The sequence below is a fragment of the Humulus lupulus genome, chromosome 3, assembly GCF_963169125.1.
Source record: "Humulus lupulus chromosome 3, drHumLupu1.1, whole genome shotgun sequence".
NCBI lineage: Eukaryota > Viridiplantae > Streptophyta > Magnoliopsida > Rosales > Cannabaceae > Humulus > Humulus lupulus.
The window spans coordinates 227049057-227073460 of NC_084795.1; the positions used below are offsets into that span (position 1 = coordinate 227049057).

The following is a 24404-nucleotide window of genomic DNA, read 5'->3' on the forward strand; positions in this document are numbered from 1 at the left end:
TAATGGTCAAGGGGCTGCAGAGGTTCCAAGGGAGCAAGGACCAAGAACATTGAGAGATTATGTACTTCCTACTATTACAGGAGTGCAGTCATGCATCAGACCGCCAACCATTGCTGCAAAAAAAATTGAGATTAAGCCAGCAATCCTTCAAATGGTCCAATCAACTGTTCAATTTGGAGGTGTGCCAACGGAGGGCCCCAATTTACACATAGCTAATTTTCTGGAGTTATGTGCTACGTTCAAGATGAATGGGGTGAGCGATGATGCTATAAGATTGAGGCTATTCCCATTCTCACTGAGGGATAGGGTGAAGAGTTGGTTGATATCTTTACAGGTGAATTCTATCACTACATGGGAGGAGTTAGCTCAGAAGTTCCTTGCCAAGTTCTTTCCTCTAGCGAAGGCTGCAAAACTAAGGGGAGAGATCAATAATTTTTATCAGATGGAAGGAGAGTCACTGAATGATTCTTGGGAGCGATTTAAGGAGTTGTTAAGGAAGTGTCCACACCATGGTATAGAAAAGTGAATGTTGGTGCATAATTTTTACAATGGGTTGAATGGAACAATTAGGAAAATTATAGATGTTGCGACGGGAGGTTCTTTTATGAGTAAGAGTGCTAATGAGGCGTATGAGCTATTAGAAGAGATGGCGATGAATAATTATCAATGGCCAACTGAAAGGGGACAACCAAGGAAGGTGGATGGAATGATGGAATTGGATGCTATATCAATGCTTACAGCTCAAGTAGCAGCCTTGACAAAGCAACTACAAAAGACTACACTCCCATCTCAAGCTATGCAAGTTCAAAACCTGTGTGAATTGTGTGGTACAACCTAACCAATGCCCTGCTCTAGATATGAATAACATTCCCATGGAAGAAGTACAAGCTATAAGGAATTACCAGAGACAACCCAATAAACCAAATTCCATGTCCTACAACCCAGGTTGGAAGAACCATCCTAATTTTTCCTGGTCCAATACTCAAAACACTCAACAACCTTACCCTCCACCTCAGCCACAATATCAACCTTCCCGAAATAAACCACCATATCAACAACAACATTCATACCAACAACCTCCACCTGGATATTATGAACCACAAAATAGACTACCACACCCAATGCCAATGAAACCAGCTGAACCCCAACCTAATGTACTTAACCAATTTATGACTGAAATCAGGTTGTCCATAAGGAGTTTAGAGACTCAAATATGTCAATTGACTACTTTAATGTCTAATAGAGCTCGGGGAAATTTTCCAAGCACTACAAAAGTTAATCCTAAAGAACAGTGTCAAGTTATTACTTTGAGGAGTGGAACAAGGTATGAAGGGCCAAAGAAGAATCAATCAAAAGAAGAAGGTCAGAAGGGAAAGACACAAGGCATAGAAGATGAGAAGTCTAATGAAGAAAAGGTTACTGAAGACCTTAGTAAGGAAGAAGAGGTACCACCTGTGAGTATTGAGCATCATGTTAGAATTACATATCCATAAAGGCTTCTCAAGCATAATCTGGATAATTAGTTTGCAAAGTTTTTAGAGGTGTTCAAGAAGCTACATATCAATATACCGTTCACAGAAGCATTAGAACAGATGCCCAGCTATGTGAAGTTTATGAAGGAGATTCTGTCTAACAAGAGAAAGATGGGTGATTATGAAACAGTAGCATTAACAGAAGAGTGTAGTGCGATTTTACAAAGGAAATTTCCTCAAAATCTACGAGATCCTGGTAGTTTTATTATTCCATGCACGATTGGGGAGTTTGAATGTAAGCATGCACTTTGTGATTTGGGGGCAAGTATTAATTTAATGCCTTTGTCTGTATTTCGTAGACTTGGTTTGGGTGAAGCTAGGCCAACCACAGTAACATTGCAGCTAGTTGATAGATCTATGAAGCATCCATGTGGTATTATAGAAGATGTGTTGGTGAAGGTGGATAAGTTTATATTTCCAGTTGATTTTATAGTTCTTGATATGGAGGAGGATGAGAATGTTCCTATTATCTTGGGGAGGCCATTTTTAGCAACTGGGCAAGCATTGATAGATGTGCAAAAGGGAGAGTTAAGGCTAAGAGTACAAGGGGAAGAAGTAGTATTTAATGTGTTCAAGGCTATGACTTATCCTAAAGCAAGTGACAATTGTTTCTTAGTTGATGTGGTAGAAGAAATAGTTGGGAGAAGAAAATTAATTGAAGATCCTCTTGAAATAAGTCTTAAAGTGGATGATGTAGATGGTGAGGATAATGAAGAGGCTTTGAGTTATTTGAAGTGGATAAAATCATATGAGTTGTGGAAGCATAAAAAGTTTGAAGAATTGGGCGAGGTACCGGAAAGACCATTACCATCGATTTTAAAGCCACCTGTGTTAGAACTGAAGGCTTTACCGGAACATCTACGCTATGCTTATCTTGGAGAGAAAGAGACTCTTCCAGTCATAGTTTCATCATCTCTTTCGGAATAAGAGAAGGAGAAGTTGTTGAGGGTGTTAAAGGCTCATAAAACTGCTATAGGGTGGACTCTTGCTAATATAAGAGGAATAAGCCCATCAACAATTATGCATAGAATTCTTATGGAAAATGATGCTAAACCGACTATTGATGCTCAACGAAGACTTAATCTGACAATGAAAGAGGTGGTGAGGAAAGAGATCTTGAAATGGTTAGATGCCTGAGTGATTTACCCTATTTCTAATAGTGCTTGGGTAAGTCCAGTACAAGTAGTACCTAAAAAGGGCGGCACGACCGTAGTGAAGAATGAGAGTAATGAACTGATCCCAACAAGGACTGTGATGAGTTGGAGGATATGTATAGATTATGGGAAGTTGAATGAGGCAACTAGGAAAGATCATTTTCCTTTTCCTTTTATTGATCAAATGTTGGATAGGTTGGCGGGGCATAACTACTATTGTTTTCTAGACGGGTACTCAAGTTATCATCAGATTATAATTGCACCGGAGGATCAGGAGAAGACAACGTTTACATGTCCTTATGGTACTTTTGCTTTTAGAAGGATGCCATTCGGGCTATGTAATGCACCAGCAACATTTCAATGGTGTATGATGGCGATATTCTCTAACATGGTTGAGAAAGGGATTGAGATTTTTATGGATAATTTTTTGGTTTATGGGTCTTCTTTTGACAAGTGTTTGACTAATCTGGAGTTGGTTTTGAGGAGATGTGAAGAGTAGCATTTAGTACATAATTGGGAGAAGTGCCATTTTATGGTGAATGAAGGAATAGTATTGGGGCACAAGATTTCTAAGAACGGCATTGAAGTGGATCAGGCCAAGATTTCTACGATAGAGAATTTGCCACCTCCAGTTTCAGTTAAAGGAGTGAGGAGTTTCTTGAGCCATGCGGGGTTTTATAGAAGGTTTATCAAATATTTCTCCAAGATCTCAAAGCCGTTGTCCACCTTGCTAATGAATGGGGTTCCGTTTGATTTTGATGAAAAGTTTCACCAAGCTTTTAAGACACTTAAGGAGAAAATGATTTCAGCACCTATAGTTGTAGCACCTCAATGGGATTTGCCATTTGAATTGATGTGTGACGCCAGTGATTTTTTAGTTGGGCAGTGTTGGGACAAAGAGTTGACAAGGTATTTAGAACGATTTATTATGCAAGTCGTACCTTGAATGATGCTCAAATTAATTATGCAACTACGAAGGAGCTGTTGGCCATAGTGTTTGCCTTTGATAAGTTTAGGCCATACTTGATTGAGAATAAGGTGGTTGTTTACACAGATCATTCTGCGATAAAATATCTTATGACCAAGAAAGATTCCAAGCCTCGTCTTATTCAGTGGATTTTGCTGTTACAGGAATTTGATGTGGAAATTAAGGATAAGAAGGTCACAAAAAATTTGGTGGCTGATCACTTGTCTAGAATGGAGGTTGATGAGGATTCTCTTGATAAAGAAGTTCAGATTAATGATGCTTTTCCCGATGAGCAGTTGTTTGAAGTAAGTGTTTGTAAAGATGTTCCATGGTTTGCAGACTATGTAAAAATTTTGGCTGCAAAGGTTATACCTCCTGAGATGACAAGGCAACAATTGAAGAAATTCTATTCGAAGTGAAGCACTATTACTGGGAGGAACCTATTCTATATAAACATTGTCCTGATCAATTTATTAGAAGATGTGTGCCAGAAGAGGAGATGTTGTCAATCTTGACTCACTACCATACGTTTCATTGTGGCGGTCATTTCGGAGGAACAAGGACAGCAGCGAAAGTTTTGCAAAGTGGGTTTTACTGGCCTACATTATTTAAAGATGCTAATGCTTTTGTCAAAATTTGTGATCGTTGTCAATGGACCGGGAATATATCAAGAAGATATCAAATGCCAATGACTGGTATGTTGGAAGTTGAGTTGTTTGATGTTTGGGGAATAAACTTTATGGGACCTTTCCTTTCCCGTCATCGTATAATAACAAGTACATTTTTCTTGCGGTGGACTATGTTTCTAAATGGGTAGAAGCTGCAGGAACTCCTACTTTTGATGGGGTAGAGGTACTTAGATTCCTTCACAAAAATATCTTCACTCGGTTCGGCACCCCCAGAGCAATTATTAGTGATAGGGGAAGTCATTTTTGCAACAAGTCATTCACTGCTCTTTGTGATCGCTACGGTGTTCATCATCGAAAGGCGTTGTTTTATCATCCAATTGTGAATGGCCAAGCCGAGGTGTCAAATAGGGAGATTAAAGGTATTTTGGAAAAGACTATAAATACGTCAAGGAAAGATTGGTCAAAGAAGCTTGATGATTCACTTTGGGCTTATTGCACTGCATTTAAAACTCCGATTAGTATGTCACCATATCGATTGGTGTTTGGTAAGGCATGTCACTTATCGATGGAACTTGAGCACATAACTTACTGGGCTGTGAAAAAGTTAAACATTGATCTCTTTATGGTGGGAAAAAATGGGCTTATGGAATTAAACGAGCTTGATGAATTCTGAAATGAAGCTTATGAGAATGTGATGATTTATAAAGAGAAGTCGAAGGCCTTTCATGATAAGCGGATATTGAGGAAGGATTTTCAACCAGGAGATAAAGTGCTGCTATTTAATTCAAGACTTAAGCTCTTTCCTGGTAAATTGAAGTCAAGATGGTCAGGACCGTACACGGTAGTTGTTTCCCTTCCTTATGGAGCAGTGCAAGTTCATAGTGAAAAGACAGGACATTTTAAGGTGAATGGTTAGAGATTGAAGCATTATTTAGAAGGCCCGGTGGAAAAATGCATGTCCATGGTGATTTTGGAACTAGTCTGAATTGAATACAAACAAGAGTCCGGCTAAAAGACGTTAAAGACAGCGCTCTTAGGAGGCATTCCTAAGTTATTTTTATTTCTTTTGTAATTTAAGTTTATGTTGGAACAATATTTAGGGAATTTGTTTTAGTGAATATTTTTATTTTTAATTAGTAAAATTTTGATGTACTGTATGAACCGTGAAAATCGTGAAAAAAAATGCAAGAGTTTACAAGAAAAGGTTAAAAAAAATGTTAATTTGTTAGGCAGTAGTGCTACAGCGCTTGGAAAGAGGCGCTACGACGCTAGTTACAGAGACGGGAGAAGAATTTTCCAACAAAGAAGTGCTACATCGCTATGAATAGGGCACTATGGTGCTATTCTCATATTAAAACGAGTATTTTACTCAGCCAAGCAGCGCTACAGCGCTGATTTAGAGGCGCTATGCCCAGAAAACCCTTGTAGAACTGAGTCCCATAAATTTTTTTAAAAGGGGGTTAGACTTCTAATTTTTTCCACTAACCCTCATTTCTCTTTCTCCTTTCCGTGTTCTCTCTATCCCAACACCCCAAAACCTCCATAGATCCTCCATTACAGCTTATTTCTAGAAAATCTCATCCTCTCTTCCACTTATCTTCTTCATTTTCTCTTTTATCTCAGCCTTTTGTCCATTAGTCAAACTCTTCCCTCTAAAATCAATTTCAATCTTCAAATTCCATTTGGAACCCTAAAAATTTAGAGTTTTAATTTCTTGAAGACACTACTAAAAAAATTACATGATAAGTCGGTTAAAAACTGACATCTGAATGTTCATAAGTCGGTTGAGAACTGACTTCCCATGCAATGACTTATGATGTAAAAATGTGGTAGGTCAGTTGGCGCCAGACCGACATTTGGTGTGTGACATGGTAGGTCGGTTGCAAACCGACATCTGGTGTAAGACATGGTAGGTCGGTAGCAAACTGATCTCTAGTGTAAGACATGGTAAGTCGGTGTGGCACACCGACCTCTGGTGTAAAACATGACAAGTCAGTTCACAACCGACTTATGGTGTAGAGTTCTATTGTCAGTTTTAGTAGAACCGACTTATGGTGTTTTTTTTCTCTTAAAAAGTGTATTATGCCCAAAACAAATCATGTTTTTTATACAAACAAACTGAACAAAACAAAACATATATCACAATAATATAAAATACTAGAATTTGAACTAAGTATCTAAAATAACGAGTCTTAAGTTAATTACAAAATGACTCACATAAGCATTGTAAACTATAGTTAGGCAACAAAAGTGTGTATATCTTCAAGAAAGTCTAAGTTAACATTGTAAGTATATCTCATTAAAAGTCTAAGTTAACAAAAGTGAGTGGACCTATGTAGTACTCATCAAATCCATGACGCATTGTGCCCATTCTTCACGTACTTCATTGATCTCATCCTTTGTGTAATAGTTCTTCCCGCCACACTAAAACAAAATTCATTGCATGAGTTGAATTAATATACTTAATCTTAAGGTAAAGCTAGAACTTTAATAATGAATATTTTCACTTACATTACTAGTTAGCCATCGCATTGAAAACTCATTTGTCACGAAGTCCTTCATCATCCTCATAACATAGAACCCACATTGTACTGATTGTAATGGTTGACGAGGACACTTAACTGTTCTCCACGCGACTTCCTCAGTTTTTGCATTATTTGTGCGTAAATGTTGAAAGACACTAAAGAATAATAACATAAACATTTATATGTTGTTAATTTTAAATGAATTAAAGAGTATGCAGCTAATTGGTTAGATTTTTACCGAGAAATGAGAGATTTGATTTCATCTGGTGGAAAATTGTGAAGAGAATCCAGGAAATAGCACAATTGGTGATCAAAATCAATTATTATAAGCATCCAATGCTTTCTAACAGTAACACAAAAATATTTCATTATTAATATTATATATATTCACTAACAAAATACTAAAAGTAAAAAACTTACCCCTTATGATATGGCAACAACCACATCTGACCCGGATTTGAATCAATCATACGCTTTGATACCCATTCAACTCGTTCTTCTTCAGTGGATCCAACATTTGATAACCAAATTGGCTCAACAAAACGAAAAAAGTGACTGATCTCTCTTTTCACTAATTGGAAGTATAAAATCCTACATAAAAAATATATCTCTGTTAAATTTATAAAATAAGTTATGAACAAACTTATAATTATTTTAAAATTCTTTGATACCTGATATATAACGATACACATGATGCTCCAATCTCTTCCATTAAGCCAACATGGACTATATCTTCTTGTGATATATATAAATCACTCTCATGGCCGAATATCTCAAAATCCATCGAAATTTTGATCATGAAACTTGGCTCCACATACTTCACGGTAGTTAATAGACACTTGAGAAAGCGAGGAACCCCACTAGGAATCTTGAAGAGTATCGGGGTACTAGCTTTAATTGACACTACTTCATTTTGACTAGGAAGTCTTTGGGAAGGATGAGACTTTTCTTGTGTCATTGGGGCATTAGGTATTGGTGAACCATTCCTTTTTTGCTTCTTTGTCTTCTTAGGTAGCTTCAACATGAAAGTAACACATGTTAGTCATGAAAAATAATTCAATCACTAAATATAGTTTCTTGTCAATGTCTTACCAAATCTGAATCGTAAGGAATGATCAGATGAGATGGCCACTCAACATAGTGGCCGACAGCATGACGTACTAAAGAAATCTCATCTCCAATAGGAAAAAATAAGTTTAGCCTCATCATTGTAGCACTCATCCACTTGCACACGATAGTTACCCATTCTTAAGTCAACACAATGAATTTTTCCGCGCGTTGCCATTATTCGTCCAATAGCAACAGTATCACCATTTTCTGTCAATAATCTAGACTTCTGATTATCCTACAAGCTCAAGACGAGGACAAAATAATATTTGTGTTATAATAGATATTTTCTACAATAATAATATGAATAGGTGAAGAATAAAATACCTTTGAAGAAACTAAAGACTCATTTACCACCTCCATTGGCGTAGGGGTCTCACTTGTTCGTGAAACTATCGTAGGCAAACTCACTTCACTTCCTTTTAATGATGAAATTTGGTTTGCTAATTCTGTAAACTTTGTCAAAAATAACTCTCGTTCTTCTCTTTCTCGTTTTCGTTCTACTTCAAATTGTTCAGCTTGACTACGTAGTCTTTGCTCAAAGGATTGCTCTAACTTTTTAAAGTCATCTAAGTATTTTTGCGATTGGTGTTATTGAAATTGAAATTGATATTGTTGAAGTCCACTAAAACCTCCTGCTGGCTTCAAAAAGTATTCTCTTTGTGTAACGCCACGACTTTGGCCTCTTACTCTACCAGGATGCTCCTTTGTTCCTAACACTTGTGTCAATATATCGTTTGTCCCAACTTCTACAAGTGTCCCCTCATTTCTCTTATCTAGAAGGTCATCCTGCAATATTTAATTTCATAAATTTAGTAATACAATATAATGAAGGATAAAAAAAATATCCAAGTTCATATAGTTTACAACATACAATGGCATCTCCTATAAGCTTGTCACGTTCATTTACATAATTTCCTGATGCATCTTTCCTTGCCTCCTTCCAAAGTATAGATCGATCTATTGGCTCATCTGTGCCAAGTTTAGTTTGCTATAACAAAATAAAACTCAATTAGTTATATATTAAACCACTACAAAAATTAAAATCAATAGTAAAAGCTCACTTACAAGGTCAATTTTTATTTCTTTATAACTGTGTCGTGATGAACGATGAGGATACTCCAAAGCAGCACGCCTCTCTTTTTGTTTTTTACTAAATTCCTAATTCAATTGGAATAATTTAACTTTTCAATAAATTAATATATGAATAAAAAAATTGAAACTTAGTATTGTACACTTACTTGAAATTCTTTACTTTTTCTTTTGGTGACGAAGTTTTTCCATTCCTCCTCGGGAATGTTATATCTTTTTGGAGGCACATCTAATGCAGTGGGATTTGCTTCCAATAAATCTTGGTTGTTAAGGTAAAGAGCTACAAATCTACTAGTCAAAATGTTTTGAATGTCCTCCACTTGATGCCTACTGAACTCATCACTTCCTTTCTCATTCCCTCGTTAAGATGAAAAGCTAACTACAAAGTTTAACAATACAAATCAGTGTAAATAATAATATACAAGTTTAAAAGATTATCTTTAGTCTATGAACCTTACATTTACATCTTTCCAAACATTCTCTAAAGTTGCAGCAGGAACATCATGCCAATTATCATATGTAATTGACACCATTGACTTTGCTTGCATCCCCAAATAGCATTGTAACGCTCTCTCCGGAGTTCCAATTGATTGCCCTCTCTTGTTAAACCTTAAATTTATCTTAATCCCTTTGATCTTGTCAGCAATTATTTTTGCCAATCGCACTATCCCCTTAGTCTGCCTACTTTTCTTCTTCTTTGTTGTAAGATCTTCATTACCAGCCTCTTCTAAATTGATACCTTCATCTGCATTGTCTTCAAGTTCCTCTTCGGGATGCTCTTCATGATGGTCCATGATCCTATTAAGAAAAAACAAGTATAAAGATTAGTACATAAAATAAACAAATGATAAGAATATTTTAAATACAAAGCCACTAGGGTGAGACTCAAGTTTGGTCTAGTGGTTATGGGGGTTGGGAATTAGGGTGAGACTCAGGTTCAAAGGTTCGAACCTAGGATCTCTTGTTATTAAGGCTTTTAGTCTCAATTACGCACCAAGTGTGCTAATGATAAAAGAAAATATATTTTAAATACAAACTTACAATCCAAATTCCATCACAATCTCTTCGAACATATGGTCCAACTATTGATTCAATTCCCTCAAATTCATTGATATCTCCAATTTCTTTCTCAAAAGATTGAAGTTCGCCAATCTCATAATCATCATCATCATCATCATCACCTATGAATTTTGGTTGTGATGCAAGTCCAATTGACCATCTTGAATCTGATGGATCTTGAATATAGAATACTTGTTTTGTTTGACTTGCTAATATAAATGATTCTTCCTTATGGCCTATTTATTGAGATCCACTAAAGTACATCCTAACTCATCTGATATAACATACTTGTCTTCTACCCAATTGCATTTGAACATTGCCATCCTAAAATCACGATAATCAAGCTCCCATATTTCTTCAATGACTCCATAAAATTTCATATCTCCATAAAATGGTTTCTTATCACGAGCTGAAGCAAATTGAAGAGTTTTTGCAACAATACATACACCGCTATTTTGTGTCACTCTAACATCATCACGAGCTTTTGTAATAAATCTATAACCATTTATGACAAATCCATCATGCTTAATTGCCATTGTAGTCGGACCTAATGAAATCCATCTTAAGTTTTCAGATACTTTGTGAAACTCCATACTCAATTCAAATTGAATCTGCATAATGTAAAATAAATTATAGATTTTGAAATAGTTATTTTTAAAAATTAAGTATAATTATAATGAAGTAATTATAATAAGCTACCCTATCACGAAACCATTGATGAAAAGTTCGATGGTGGTCATCTTGAATCCACTTTCTTTATTTACTTCGATTCTCACGATGAAGATATTCCAAGTGTTCTCTGAAATTAAGAATATTGTTATTATGACAATAAATCATTGCTTAGATATCATTTCACATTATATTAATACTTACTCTATGTAAGCTTGAACTTCAATTGTATTCTCTAGAACATTTCGATGAGCAACATCCCAGTCTTCTTTTTTGATTAAGGTGAGCCTTCCATTGTTGATGCCTCTTCCAATAACATCTTCACTCATTGTCTTTCTGGGAATACCAATCGCTTCTGCATCAGTAATATACTCAGTACAAAATTCAACCGCTTCTTCTGCTATGTAAGCCTCAACTATACAACCCTCTGGACGATTTCGATTTCTAACATAACCTTTGTAATCTTTCATCAATCTTTCAAATTGATACATCCAACGAAAACATACAGGCTGTAACGCCCTACTACCTTAGAGCCGTTACTAAGTGAGTTTAAAAATAAAAATCGTGCTTTTGACTGACTCTAAGTGGTTTCTAAAACCAAAAGTGTGAATAAATCAGAGTTTAAGGCTGTACTCTTCGAAAATGATTAGTTTCATTGAAAACGTTAAATGTGAAACATCTGGGATCCCAAAATGAGGTTTACAAAATATTTACAACTCAAAAATAGATTTACACTTGATCAGTTATCAAAAGAATGATTTAATACAGCCATATACAAAATGCCCCCAACCAAAGCAGTCGGGCAGGCCAAACATGTACGCGCCGCCCCCACGCTCTCCATACTCATGGCCGGTTGACTGACTCCTTGCTTCTACCGGCCACACGGAGCACCCGTAAGCCGAAGCCCAGCAAGAAAACCCAAATAATACATAACATATGCAATTCATATAGCTGGCATAATTCACTGATAAATAGGAAAACCACCAATATAAACAAGCACGGCCATGCCGCCCCAGAGGCCTTACCAAAGCCTGGGGTTTCGGTTCTCACCGCGAGGATAAATCATGTATCCCTTGGGTCCCACCCTGAATGTAAGCATCCCATGTGCTGTGTGTTACTTTCGGCCCCACGGCCGTACCCGGCCTACGCCGCACTCGGCCCTTGCCGTTCATTTCATCATAATCACACATATAGTACATTCGAAATAATCATTCACACACATCATGATTCATTTAAGGTTAAACATTTGCACATAATACAATCTGGGGCCATGCCCTGCAATCACACAGTGGGGCCATGCCCTAATCTCGGGTGTTACGGTTTTCTTACCTTTAGATTCAGTAGCCTTGATCAACCTGACTCCTTGAGCACGATCTTACCCGAGCCCTAGCGCTTACCTAAGCAAAATCCACAAGTCAAAGTCATCACCAATCCTCAAGTCCGAAACCTAGCCTCAGGACTAATCCCGAGCCCCCGGGAAGTCCTAGATCCCCAAAACAAAGTGGCGGAATCAAGCCCCGAACCCTAGGTCAAAATCCCTTCACAAAAGCCCAAAAATCCCCTCTGTGAACAGTGCAGCGCTACAGCGCTCAAAAGAGGGCGCTGTAGCGCTACAAGTAGAACCACCCTCACCAGAACAGGGCTAGCGCTACAGCGCCCCCTGCCTAGCGCTGTAGCGCTAGTTGCAGCAGACCAAAAACCAAAAATCGCATCTTGCGATTTTCTTCCCCCATTTCGACCCCAAACTTGTCCAACTCTTTCTCAAGCCCAAAAACAAACTTATACACACCACACACTCATCCCAAGCACCCCATGAACTCAATGCCAAGCTCAAGCAACCCACAATTCAAAAATATAACCCAATGAACCCAAAAACCAGAAAATCACTCAAACAACAAGGATAGGGTCTTAGAAATCATACCGTGGGTGAAATTTTGACCTTGAACTGAACCCTAGACCTCCTTAGCTTGCACCTTCACAACCTTGACCTGTTTTCCCCAAAAACCCCATCCATTTAGCTCAAAAACACAGTTCAAAACCAGCAAAACCCTAAAACCGAAAACCTCAAGAACTTACCTCAAATCTCTGATTTGATCTTGCTAATCCCTTGCCAATCCACAAGCCTAGCTTAGGATCCTTGATGCTCAGCTAACCCTAGCTTCCCACTGAGCTTAACCTCAAGAAAAATCAAGGGAAATGGTTGGGAGAGCCACAAACCGAATCTTCAAAGCCAAACCCTTCAGTTTTCCTCTCTTCCTTCTCTTCCTTCTTTCTTTCTTTTCAGCCTATGGTTTTCTCTACAAAATCCACTAAGTATAAAGACCTTCTTTATTTTATCTCTTACAAGCCTAATGACCAAAATGCCCTCCCTTACTAATTCTAAACCTTTATGTCCATAAAGGGGCATTTTAGTCATATTACCCAAATTCCCACTAATTCCTCAAGTGTTCCTAATAATTCCCGCTCGCTACCCAATACCTGATTAATCATCAAATATATTCCCAGATTCTCAATTAAACTCCCCAGGCTTAACCCAAGCCTGGTACAGGTTCCCGCTTTGACTTTCCGCTAACCCGCTCATTCTAGGATCGTCTCGAGTCATAGATCACAGGTATCAACATAGTCATGCCCAACATGGCCAAATTACAAATATGCTCAATCAGGTCTACATGCATACTAATTCACATAGTCATGCATCACCATTAATCACATAATCATATAACGTGCATTAAATCATAATCATGCATAAAACTCATTAAACACACACACAGAATTCCTTTATGCCCTCCAGGCACACTATCCCAGGCCCTAAGCCTTAATACCGAATTTGGGGTCGTTACACAGGCCCACATAGTTTTACTTCTCTAACAAGATGCACCGCCAAATGAACCATGATATCAAAAAAAGATGGAGGAAAGTATTGCTCAAATAAGCACAAGGTCTTGGCAATTTCTATTTCTATTTCAATCTTGTCTAACTTAGACACATCAACAACCTTACAACATATGGCATTAAAAAACAAACACATTCGTATTATAGCATTTCTAACATGTTTGTCTAGTGATCCCCGAATAGCAATTGGAAGTAACTGTTGCATTAATACATGACAATCATGAGATTTAAGACTGATTAGTCTACAATCTTTCAAAGATACTAAATTACGAATATTTGATGAATACCCATCTGGAACCTTAAGATTTGCCAAAGTTTCACAAAGTTTACGCTTCTCATCTTTCTTCAAGGTGTAACAAGCAGGAGGTAAATATGTTCTTCTTTCACCTGTTTCAGGTGCCAAATCTTTTTTTGATTCAGACATTAACACAAGGTCTTTACGAGCATAGATACTATCCTTAGTTTTCCCAGGAATATTAAGTAAGGTTCCGATCAAACTATCACATATGTTTTTCTCAATGTGCATGACGTCAAGATTATGTCTTACTAACAAATGTCTCCAATACTCTAATTCAAAGAAAATTGACTTCTTTTTCCAACATGTAGTATTCTTTGAATCTTCGGCTAATTGGTCTTTCTTATTGCGCTTTCATTTGATGTTTGTTTTACATTTGCCTTTCTTTTTCCCCTTTGTCTCTACATTTTCATCGACCTTTTCCACAGGCTTACCAAATTTATTTTCAACAAAACGAATCTCATCGTAGATAGTTTCTCCAGTCATTGGTGTAGGCACTTCTCGCAACTCTTGCTCACCATTAAATGCTAATTTTTGCTTCCGGTAATAATGCTTTTCTGGTAGAAACCTTCTATGACCCATATAACACATCTTCCTACAATATTCTAATCTTGTGGCACTTGTTTGTTCACCGCATATTGGACATCCTTTATATCCTTTCACAAAACATCCTGATAAATTACCATAAGCAGGAAAATCATTTATTGTCCATAAGAGTACACCTCTAAGTATAAAATTTTCTTTTTTAAAAGAATCATAACAATCAATTCTGTTCCACAACACCTTCAAGTCATCTATCAAAGGTGCAAAATATATATATCTATATCATTTTCAGGTTGCTTGGGACTTGATATCAACAAAGTTAACATTGTGAATCTTCTTTTCATACACAACAAAGGAGGAAGATTGTAAATACATAGAATCACTGGCCAACAACTGTAAGATGAGCTCATATTGCTGAATGGATCGATGCCATCAGCAGAAAGACCAAGTCGAAGGTTTCTAGGATCCTCTCTTATTTGAGGCCATAGTTCATCCACTTCTTTCCAAGCTGGGGAATCAGCTGGATGGCGCAATTTGTCATCTTTGATCCTTCCATCCTCATGCCATCGCAGACTTTCAGTATGTTCAGGATTTCGAAACAAACGTATAAACCTAGGTATTGGCGGCAAATACCACAATACTTTTGCTGGAATCCCTTTCTTACATTCTTTGTTGTTCTTATTTTTTTCCATCTAGATGTTTTACATACGGGGCACTCAGTTGCACTCTCATATTGATTTTGATATAGAATGCAATCATTTGGACAAGCTTGAATCTTGCTATACTCCATTCCTAATGTGCACAATGTTTTTTTTGCTTCATAAAGCGAGGAAGGAAATTCATTGTCTTTTGGTAAAATTTCTTTTAATAAAGTTAATAACTTTGTGAAACTTGTGTCACTCCAACCACTACCAGCTTTCAAGTTGTATAGTTTTACTAAAACAACCAATTTTGACAAAGGTGCCCCCGAGAATATTGATTTCTCTGCATCTTCTAAAAATTTCAAAAATTCTTCAGGCTTATCAACAAAACGTTCATCTGCATCTCTCACCATCTCTATAGGGTCATCAAATTTCTTTCTTTCATTGGGAACATTATTGTTAGAGTCATATACTTCTCCATGCCAAATCCACTTGACATATGTTTGGTCCATTCCGTTAAAGTATAGATGACTTTTTATCTCCATTATGTCTAATTTTTTCAAATGTGAACATTTTCTACAAGGACAATGAACTCTGGAAGGATCTGTTGTATTTTCTAACGCTAACTTAATAAAGCTGTCGACTCCCTCTTCATACTCTTTTGAAAGTCTGTCCTTTGTTATCCAACTCTTGTCCATTTCCTAGAAAAAATTTGATAGAGGTTTCCCTAAAATTGGACTAAAATCCCCCTGCACGTAGAAAATTCCCATAACAAATTTTTAGCGCTGTCATATTCCTATTAATACACTATCTTTTTAACTTAAATTTTGACAGAGCTTCCCTATACCAATCAAACAAGAACAATGCAAGCACAACATAATTTAAATATAAGAAAATAAAACATAATTCTAGATGAATTTGGGCAACATTTCCCTTGTAATAGTGACCTAACCATCTGTCAATAGAGAATCAAGCAATTCAAACAACACACAATAAGTTTCTTCCTTATATCTCCGTAGCACACATATAAATTTCCCAGAAACTACTTCAATAAAACACACAAGTTCTCAACCTTCCATTATCACCGCAACACACAATTTTAATCACAGAACCTACTTCACTATGGATGAATATTTAAGATATTCAAACTCCTCTAACATTTTTATAATAATATTTATATAAAAAATAAGAGAACATCCATACTGTTGACGGTGAAATCTCGTCAACGAAATTAGATCGAAAAACTCAAAGGTAAGTCAGGAGATGTTTATATAAGAACTAAGAATAAACTTTAAGGAAAAGTAAACACAGATAAACAATGGAGCAAGCCTTGGTATATTTCTCAATAGCCTCTGCATACAATGAATTTTCCAACCCCCTTCTCTATGGAAGTCGGGTTCATTTTATAGTAGGCTCTAATGGCCCTGGGTACATGGTGGTCCAGGGGACCAGATGGTACACAAGTACACTAACAGGAGAGTGGTTCCAGGGGTAGTGGTGTCGACTCTGGTACAAGGTCAGAGATCATGGGAGCACCTCACCTCCTGTACCTGGTCATGCCTCCACTACCTGCCTGGTACGAGTGTCAGAGGAGTGGTTGGTTAGGACAACAGATGGTACTTTGTTCGTACCTCCACCACTTATCTGACGTCGGTACTATGTCCGTACTCTAACTCCTTTCAGTTCGTCAGTGGACTCCGTACCTCATGAGATCAATGCCATGTGACCCTCATTTGCAAGGCTTAGGTGCGAGGTGGTAATGACCCATGCACTGGTCGTGACTTGCAAGGCTCCTAGTGGCGAAGGGCCTAGCTATACTTGTCTCCTTGCGGCATGGATCCAGACTAGTGACGTGATGGTGCAACGGCCTCTCGAGAAGATGGTGGCCTACGGGCCTCGCTGGGGGCGCGCGGCTGATGGCCTCACTGGGGGCGCGCGCATGAGGGCCTCGCTGGGGGCGCGCGCATGGAGGGCCTCGCTGGTGGCGCGTGCCTAATGGCCTCGCTAGGGGGCGCGCACGCATGAGGGCCTCGCTGAGGGCGCGCGGCTGATGGCCTCGCTGAGGGCGCGCGCATGAGGGCCTCGCCGGTGGCGCGTGCCTGATGGCCTCGCTAGGGGGTGCGCGCGCAGGAGGGCCTCGCTGGGGGCGCGCGCATGAGGGCCTCGCTGGTGGCGCGTGCCTGATGGCCTCGCTAGGGGGTGCATGCCTGATGGCCCGAGGACCCAATGAGAGTGTAGGCGTATGGGGGTCTAAGTGCGTTCTTTGGGTCTTTTATAAGCGTGGAATATTGAGCATCCACGGGTGTATGTCCCGGGCGTCTTTGGCAGTGTTTACGCGTATGAGTGCATCTTGACCCGTGAGCATGTCAGCCTTGCGCGGGCACGTCGGACCTCACTATGTGAGGGCCTTGTGTACCTATCCTCTTGCAGTACTCATTGTGGCCCCTTAGGTTAGCAGGGCCAAACCTTGTGGCTCATAATGTGTTGTTTCTCAGGAGATGATCTCCAGTATTCAGCAAGGCCTACAGGCTCGAGCCCAATAGCATGAATAAGTGACCTTTATCCCTATGTTCCAACCAGGGACTAAAGAGTTTTTATTTGGTAGATTTTTGGCATCCACACTTGCCCCCCAGTCTATAGGGAGGCCTTTAGGCGTTCTTGTAGACTCTTCTCTTCCTTTTTATTATCCCTTTTTTTTTTTTTTTTTTTTTTTGGTATTCATCATGCTCGAGGTCCTTTGGAACCCACGCGAAAGGGGGTTCGATAGGTCTCTCTTTGGTGCACCTTGGTTGCACCTATAAGGATATATTGACCCCTTGGGTTCTAGTTATCCTTTTATATATTTTCGCGCGCGCTTATTATCTGTTGCGAGAAGCGTCCTTCTCGTCATTAGGCATAGTACTATTTTTGCAAGCGTCTTCTTTGAGACCCTTTTTGGAAGCGTCTACTTTGAGACCCCTTTTTGTTAGCGTCTACTTTGGAGACCCTTTTTACGGGCGTCTACTTATGAGACCCTTTTTGCAAGCGTCTACTTTGGAGACCCTTTTTGCAAGCGTCTACTTATGAGACCCTTTTTGCAAGTGTCTACTTTGGAGACCCTTTTCTCAAGCGTTTGCTTTTGAGGTGATCTCCCCTCGGGTGGGGACTTTCATGGCTAGATGGTCTTCGTTCGATCTCCAACTTGGTCAGCAACCCCTCTAGCACGATGCCCCCCTTCTATATGGAATCCCCAGACATATTGGTAGTATGGCCACTGGAGGAAGGTTCGATTTCTTCGACATGGAAGTTCTTATGGTCCTCTTCCACACGTATGTACCTCTGTGCTCTCTCGAAGAAGTCATCCAAATCTGAAACTTCTCTTTTGAGCATGTTACTCCATAACTTGCTTCCTGGATGAACTCCGGCTGTAATAGCCATCTTGAGCTCCGCTTTGGTTAAATCTCCCACCTTTGTTGCTTCTATACTGAACCTATGGATGTAGTCCTTCAAACTTTCATTCTCGCCTTGTTTTATGTTAGCAAGGCTGGTAGTTGGCATGACGTAGTCACACGCTGCATGGTGTTGCTAAAGAAATTCATCAAAGAATTGTTGCCATGACTTGATTGTTCCTGGCCTTAACCTCCTGAACCACTTGTATGCCACTCCTTTAAGAGTAACGACGAAGCAATGACATTTTGCTCTGTTGTTGACCCCCCTTAACCTCATCAAGTTATTGAAGGAGTCTAAGTGATATTTTGGGTCTGTAGTACCCTCGTACGGAGTCATGCGAGGCTCTCTGAAGCTAGTGGGCATTTGTTCAGCCTGAATCTCCCTTGTGAAGGGTGAATCACGGTCGAATTCTTCGTCATCCATGAGCCCCCCAAGTGCAGTGGTGATCTTGCCTCGAGGGCTTCGCATTTTGGTGTCTAGTCCCCTCCTCTTTTTGCATAAGGAATTTTGCGGGTTCTCGGGCTGATCCCTTTCCTTGGTTGTGACCCTCGGTGGAACCGCGGGGGGTACGTCTCTTACTTCTGACCTCTCCCCATGGAGCTCTTTTCTTAGGCCAGGGGGTGCCCCTTTTGAGGGGACTTCGGCCTCGTTCTTATGACCATCATCTTCTCTCTGCCTATGCTCCTGGGGACATTTCGTTGGCCTATGTCCCCCATGGTACTTTGCCTGGGGGGTTTTACTGGCGGAAAGTTAGGTTCCCCCATCGTCTATGGGGACAGTGTTTTCCCCTTTTTCATGCTCCTTCCCTTTACGCTTTGGGAGGGGTATGCTTGACTTCCCTTGCCGTAGGTTGTTTAAAACCTTCTGCATGTTCTCTATCATGGTTTCCAGCCTCCTAGTCATTTTATGCAACTCATGAATCTCATCCTTGTAGAAGCGCGTCCTTGAGCTAGAACTTACCGAGCGTACCCCGGGACCCTTACCTGGCCAGTGCGTCGAGGGACCGGGGTCCTGGTGTCCTGAGCGCAGGGTCAACCGGGGCCGGTTAAGTGGATACACTAGTGGCTCTGAATGACCTCCGTCGGGCTGGGTAGCTGGGGACGATGCTTCCCTCTCCTCCTCTGGGGGAAGAGGTTCTTCCGATCCACCTCCATGCTCGGGCAGAGGGGGGTCTTTCTTGGAAGGCCTCCGCTCTACTTCGTGTCGGCGAACCTTAACCTCTTGTATTTGCCGTAGGCGTTTTGAACGTCTTAGCATCTTTCTTTGTTGGAAATGATGGAAGAACACTGGCTTGATGCTTGTTCTTCCCACAGACAGTGCCAAACTGTTGACGGTGAAATCTCGTCAATGAAATTAGATCGGAAAACTCAAAGGTAAGTCAGGAGATGTTTATATAAGAACTAAGAATAAACTTTAAGGAAAAGTAAACACAGATAAACAATGGAGCAAGCCTTGGTATATTTCTCAATAGCCTCTGCATACAATGAATTTTCCAACCCCCTTCTCTATGGAAGTGGGGTTCATTTTATAGTAGGCTCTAATGGCCCTGGGTACATGGTGGTCCAGGGGACCAGATGGTACACAAGTACACTAATAGAAGAGTGGTTCCAGGGGTAGTGGTGTCGACTCTGGTACAAGGTCAGAGATCATGGGAGCACCTCACCTCCTGTACCTGGTAATGCCTCCACTACATGCCTGGTACGGGTGTCAGAAAAGTGGCTGGTGAGGACAAGAGATGGTACTTTGTTCGTACCTCCACCACTTATCTGACGTGGGTACTATGTCCGTACTCTAACTCCTTTCAGTTCGTCAGTGGAATCCGTACCTCATGAGATCAATGCCATGTGACCCTCATTTGCAAGGCTTAGGTGCGAGGTGGTAATGACCCATGCACTGGCCGTGACTTGCAAGGCTCCTAGTGGCGAAGGGCCTAGCTATACTTGTCTCCTTGCGGCATGGATCCAGACTAGTGACGTGAGGGTGCAACGGCCTCCCGAGAAGATGGTGGCCTACGGGCCTCGCTGGGGGCCTCGCTGGGGGCGCGCGCATGAGGGCCTCGCTGGGGGCGCGCAGCTGATGGCTTCGCTGGGGGCGCACGCATGGAGGGCCCCGCTGGTGGCGCGTGCCTAATGGCCTCGCTAGGGGGCGCGCACGCATGAGGGCCTCGCTGGGGGCGCGCGGCTGATGGCCTCGCTGAGGGTGCGCGCATGAGGGCCTCGCCGGTGGCGCGTGCCTGATGGCCTCGCTAGGGGGTGCGCGCGCAGGAGGGCCTCGCTGGGGGCGCGCGCATGAGGGCCTCGCTGGTGGCGCGTGCCTGATGGCCTCGCTAGGGGGTGCATGCCTGATGGCCCGAGGACCCAATGAGAGTGTAGGCGTATGGGGGTCTAAGTGCGTTCTTTGGGTCTTTTATAAGCGTGGAATATTGAGCATCCACGGGTGTATGTCCCGGGCGTCTTTGGCAGTGTTTACGCGTATGAGTGCATCTTGACCCGTGAGCATGTCAGCCTTGCGCGGGCACGTCGGACCTCACTATGTGAGGGCCTTGTGCACCTATCCTCTTGCAGTACTCATTGTGGCCCCTTAGGTTAGCAGGGCCAAACCTTGTGGCTCATAATGTGTTGTTTCTCAGGAGATGATCTCCAGTATTCAGCAAGGCCTACAAGCTCGAGCCCAATAGCATGAATAAGTGACCTTTATCCCTATGTTCCAACCAGGGACTAAAGAGCTTTTATTTGGTGGATTTTTGGCATCCACACATACCTCTTGCAATTAACAATAATCAAGCAAATTAATTCACTTGTCAATGATCCTTGCTAATATTTCCACCCAAAACCTACAAAATAAAATTAATACCTTAAAGATTACTAGACAAATAAAAATTAAGGTCATTGATCATTTAGAACTTACAACCTTAATGAGTATATTATATAGTATAATACAGGATTTAGTCAAGATTAATAGATAAGAGATTAGTCAAGATTTACATAAATACTTGGCAAAGACTCGTGGTTGTCCTCAAAGTCTCCTAACTCCATATATACCTTGCCCTTCACACCACTTTTTCCACCATTTCCTAACCTTTCCTATCTTTCTAAACCAACTAATTTACATATCAAATATTGGGGCTTGAAGTAATTCATTGTAATTTTTCTTCGAGTACTACTACTGTTGTGGTTTCCAAGCAAAAATAAGTGGACTTGTTTTGTCTTCCCTGAATGCCTGATACGTATACGTTCAATCATTTTAAGGTCATAAGAATTTGAATTTTGGGGACATACGGGTCCCTGGTGGGGGCAAAGCACATTAATTAACATTAACAGATGCAATGTCTGGAGCTTAATGATTATAAATCAGTGTGTAGAACTGAATCATGTGAAGCTAGCAATAAAAAAGTTACATATATATATATATGTATCTAATCTAGAAGGATAGAGATATGCCATTCTAATACACGAAAGACAAAACCTGTCCTCATTGATGCACCACAAATATAAACAGCTATCATTTCTGTTTATACTCCATTATATATCATTATCATAAAATGTTGCATATATATATTTAAGTTCTTTTTGTGGTATCCATATCCCCTCGTGACCCTTTTATTGTTTTTGTCTCCAAAATAATACTTGTTTTCATGTCATGCAGGGTTTCAACTTGTTTGACCCAATTCTAACCCCCACCAAGAAAGAGAGACCAGTCTATATATATATATATATCTCAGAACCATGAAATTTCGAGTGCCTCTGATCATGAGGTTCTCTTTTTGTTTTTCTCTTCAACTTTTTGTAGAGTTTAATTAAATTAAGAGGACAATTGATTAATAAAATATGAATATATTCTCCTCTCAGTGCAGAAGAGGAAGAGAGCTGAGTGAAACAGACAAAAGAGAGTGGGAGAAGTGACAGAGGTAAGCTGGGCATATATTCAACTGTGCTATGATTAACCTAGCTAGCTAACATAACCCCACTTGCTTTAAACATGCCATATATAACTAGATATAGTCATATAGAAAATATGCCACGTTGGACTTTTTTTATGTAATATTATATATATAAACCGCTGATCTATTTTTTATAGCTAATTAAATACATATTGTTGTATGTATTATCTAATTGACCTCAAATTAGCATATATAGCAAGTGAAAATATCACAAGTCTCACATATCACATCAACGTTTAATAAAATATCATTATAGTTTGCTAAGAATGTGTTTTAATTGGGACAATGTTTTTATTCTATGAATCAGAACCAAAATGTGCTTTCTTATATAATTAATGGAAGACTTAAGTTAGATTTAGATAAAAGTTAGAAGACATGTGGATCCAAATCCATTTGTTTTATATATGTCATTGTATATATTTATAACAAAGACAGAGACAAAGATATAAATATATATATAGCTAGCTTTAAAGATTTAAGTTTGTAGCAAAATCTGGTACTATTGTCTAATTCTGTGGGTACTTACAAATTTGCCAGCATAACAGGCTCCAATATCACAGGTCTTGCTGCTGTATGACACTAGTTTACAAGAAGAAAATTAAAATAAGTACCAATTCAAATTTTAAGCTGGAGGAGAAAGCAAGATAAAATAGAATACAAAATTACATATGTTGTCACAATCAAAATACAAAGACTACAAATAAAAGAACCTTTCTAAATGCATATATTGCAGCTAACTCTCCATCTGTTAAACATATACAAATATTTTCAACTGGTGTCCAATTAATGACCCCCCGAGCACATAAAAGCAAAGACCACTGTGATCCTTTTTAATATATACTGAATCCTTTTTAATTTAATAGACCACTCCTTTGCACTGCTGCCCACTAGCTTTTATACACATGTAACAGATAGCTTTATCCCGAGTTCTTCCATCTTCTCTAATACAATGAAAATTGGTCTAAGAAAACCTCCTTCTCCTTAACTACATTTACTTTAACTAAATCAACAGCAAGCAGGCTCCACACACTTGTCCTTATTGATCCACATCCCATTAATCTTCCACATTTCCCAACATCATCTTGAGTCACTTGGAAGTGCTAAAGGTAAACCCAAGCCCAATTCGTGATACATTCCACTTGCAAGGGAGAGTTGTTGTGAACCAATTTGTTCCGACGGAACCATATACCCCAACATAGCATGACTATTTTTTCTACTTCATCTCTGTTTAAGGTGGTAATTGCTTCCAAGCAAAATTCATAGAAATTAGGAGAGTCATGAACTTACAAAAATCACTAAATGTGGTGGAACGAATGATGCACTTTAAAGAGTGACAGCCCCATACACCATGATAAGTAGTCTCTGTACCATCCTTGAAAATTGGGCAACCGTGATTGGCAGAAACCCCATGTTTTACCAGGTTTTCTGTCGTAGAAAGCCAGTGCAAAGAAGATTTCCATAAGAAGCTTCTAACCTTCGGTGCAATATTTAGCGACCACAATAATCTCCACCATGGAGACTAAACCGATGAGGAGGAGGCTTGACCCAATCCCAATGCCCACACCGCTAGCCAATATCCACTTTTTACTGAACACAACCCAGATTCATTATAATGCAAAATTAGTTTGACATTCCTAGGGGTGAGGCTACACAGAATTGACAAAATTGCCTGAGCCTCTTCGGTAGAAAATTTATCACATATTATTCCACTCCCCTATGTCACGCTTCAGAGAAGAGACTTTTGCCGAAGTTGGACAATGTCGATATAATAGAGAAACACTTCTTTCATTATTACTCTAAAAATCTAATTACCGTACAAATACGAACATCAATTTCGATATATATATATATATATGTGAATAAATATGGAGTGATAGAAAAAGAGATCGACCTGACCGGAGACCGCTGGTGAACAACGCAGTGAGAAATG

General features: G+C 39.7%; 4 protein-coding genes and 1 non-coding gene across 6 annotated transcripts; 1 reads left to right on the top strand and 4 right to left on the bottom strand.

The window, feature by feature from the left end:
* Positions 1-409: 409 nt before the first annotated feature.
* On the bottom strand, positions 410-516 carry LOC133828029 (small nucleolar RNA R71). Its single transcript, XR_009890675.1, has one exon. It is a non-coding gene; the product is annotated as a small nucleolar RNA R71 (small nucleolar RNA).
* A 1076-nt stretch (positions 517-1592) lies between these two features.
* Positions 1593-2459, top strand: LOC133825439 (uncharacterized). Its single transcript, XM_062258377.1, has 2 exons — positions 1593-1905; positions 2023-2459. The coding sequence occupies exons 1-2, from the start codon at positions 1593-1595 to the stop codon at positions 2457-2459; spliced, it is 750 nt and encodes a 249-aa protein (XP_062114361.1).
* A 3960-nt stretch (positions 2460-6419) lies between these two features.
* On the bottom strand, positions 6420-7543 carry LOC133821547 (uncharacterized). 2 transcript variants are annotated; one of them, XM_062253777.1, is made up of 5 exons: positions 7479-7543; positions 7228-7398; positions 7046-7150; positions 6794-6962; positions 6420-6706 (listed from the first exon to the last, which is right to left on the bottom strand). In XM_062253777.1, exons 1-5 carry the CDS (start codon positions 7517-7519, stop codon positions 6614-6616), a joined length of 579 nt encoding a protein of 192 aa, XP_062109761.1. In that variant the 5' UTR covers positions 7520-7543; the 3' UTR covers positions 6420-6613. The 2 variants fall into 2 exon arrangements, with proteins under 2 accessions (XP_062109761.1, XP_062109762.1); XM_062253778.1 differs by lacking the exon at positions 7046-7150.
* Positions 7544-9301: 1758 nt separating this feature from the next.
* LOC133825440 (uncharacterized) lies at positions 9302-10120 on the bottom strand. The gene is made up of 3 exons (XM_062258378.1): positions 10048-10120; positions 9465-9804; positions 9302-9385 (listed from the first exon to the last, which is right to left on the bottom strand). The coding sequence occupies exons 1-3, from the start codon at positions 10077-10079 to the stop codon at positions 9302-9304; spliced, it is 456 nt and encodes a 151-aa protein (XP_062114362.1). The 5' UTR covers positions 10080-10120.
* Positions 10121-14275: 4155 nt separating this feature from the next.
* Positions 14276-15803, bottom strand: LOC133825441 (uncharacterized). The gene is made up of 3 exons (XM_062258379.1): positions 15174-15803; positions 14838-15021; positions 14276-14715 (listed from the first exon to the last, which is right to left on the bottom strand). Exons 1-3 carry the CDS (start codon positions 15801-15803, stop codon positions 14276-14278), a joined length of 1254 nt encoding a protein of 417 aa, XP_062114363.1.
* Positions 15804-24404: the final 8601 nt, after the last annotated feature.

Coding starts and splice junctions, on each gene's coding strand:
- LOC133825439 (XM_062258377.1), top strand. CDS start 1,593: ATGCCCAGCTATGTGAAGTTTATGAAGGAGATTCTGTCTAACAAGAGA. Junction 1,906..2,022: donor ATCTATGAAGCATCCATGTG/GTATTATAGAAG, acceptor GGCCATTTTTAG/CAACTGGGCAAGCATTGATA.
- LOC133821547 (XM_062253777.1), bottom strand. CDS start 7,519: ATGGAAGAGATTGGAGCATCATGTGTATCGTTATATATCAG. Junction 7,151..7,227: donor TTGTTGCCATATCATAAGGG/GTAAGTTTTTTA, acceptor TGTTACTGTTAG/AAAGCATTGGATGCTTATAA. Junction 6,707..6,793: donor TGCGATGGCTAACTAGTAAT/GTAAGTGAAAAT, acceptor ATTTTGTTTTAG/TGTGGCGGGAAGAACTATTA.
- LOC133825440 (XM_062258378.1), bottom strand. CDS start 10,079: ATGTTCGAAGAGATTGTGATGGAATTTGGATT. Junction 9,805..10,047: donor ATTGTGATGGAATTTGGATT/GTAAGTTTGTAT, acceptor TTTTCTTAATAG/GATCATGGACCATCATGAAG. Junction 9,386..9,464: donor ATGTTTGGAAAGATGTAAAT/GTAAGGTTCATA, acceptor TAAACTTTGTAG/TTAGCTTTTCATCTTAACGA.
- LOC133825441 (XM_062258379.1), bottom strand. CDS start 15,803: ATGGACAAGAGTTGGATAACAAAGGACAGACTTTCAAAAGAGTATGAA. Junction 15,022..15,173: donor AGAGTGCAACTGAGTGCCCC/GTATGTAAAACA, acceptor CGATGGCATGAG/GATGGAAGGATCAAAGATGA. Junction 14,716..14,837: donor TTGTTGGCCAGTGATTCTAT/GTATTTACAATC, acceptor CACCTTTGATAG/ATGACTTGAAGGTGTTGTGG.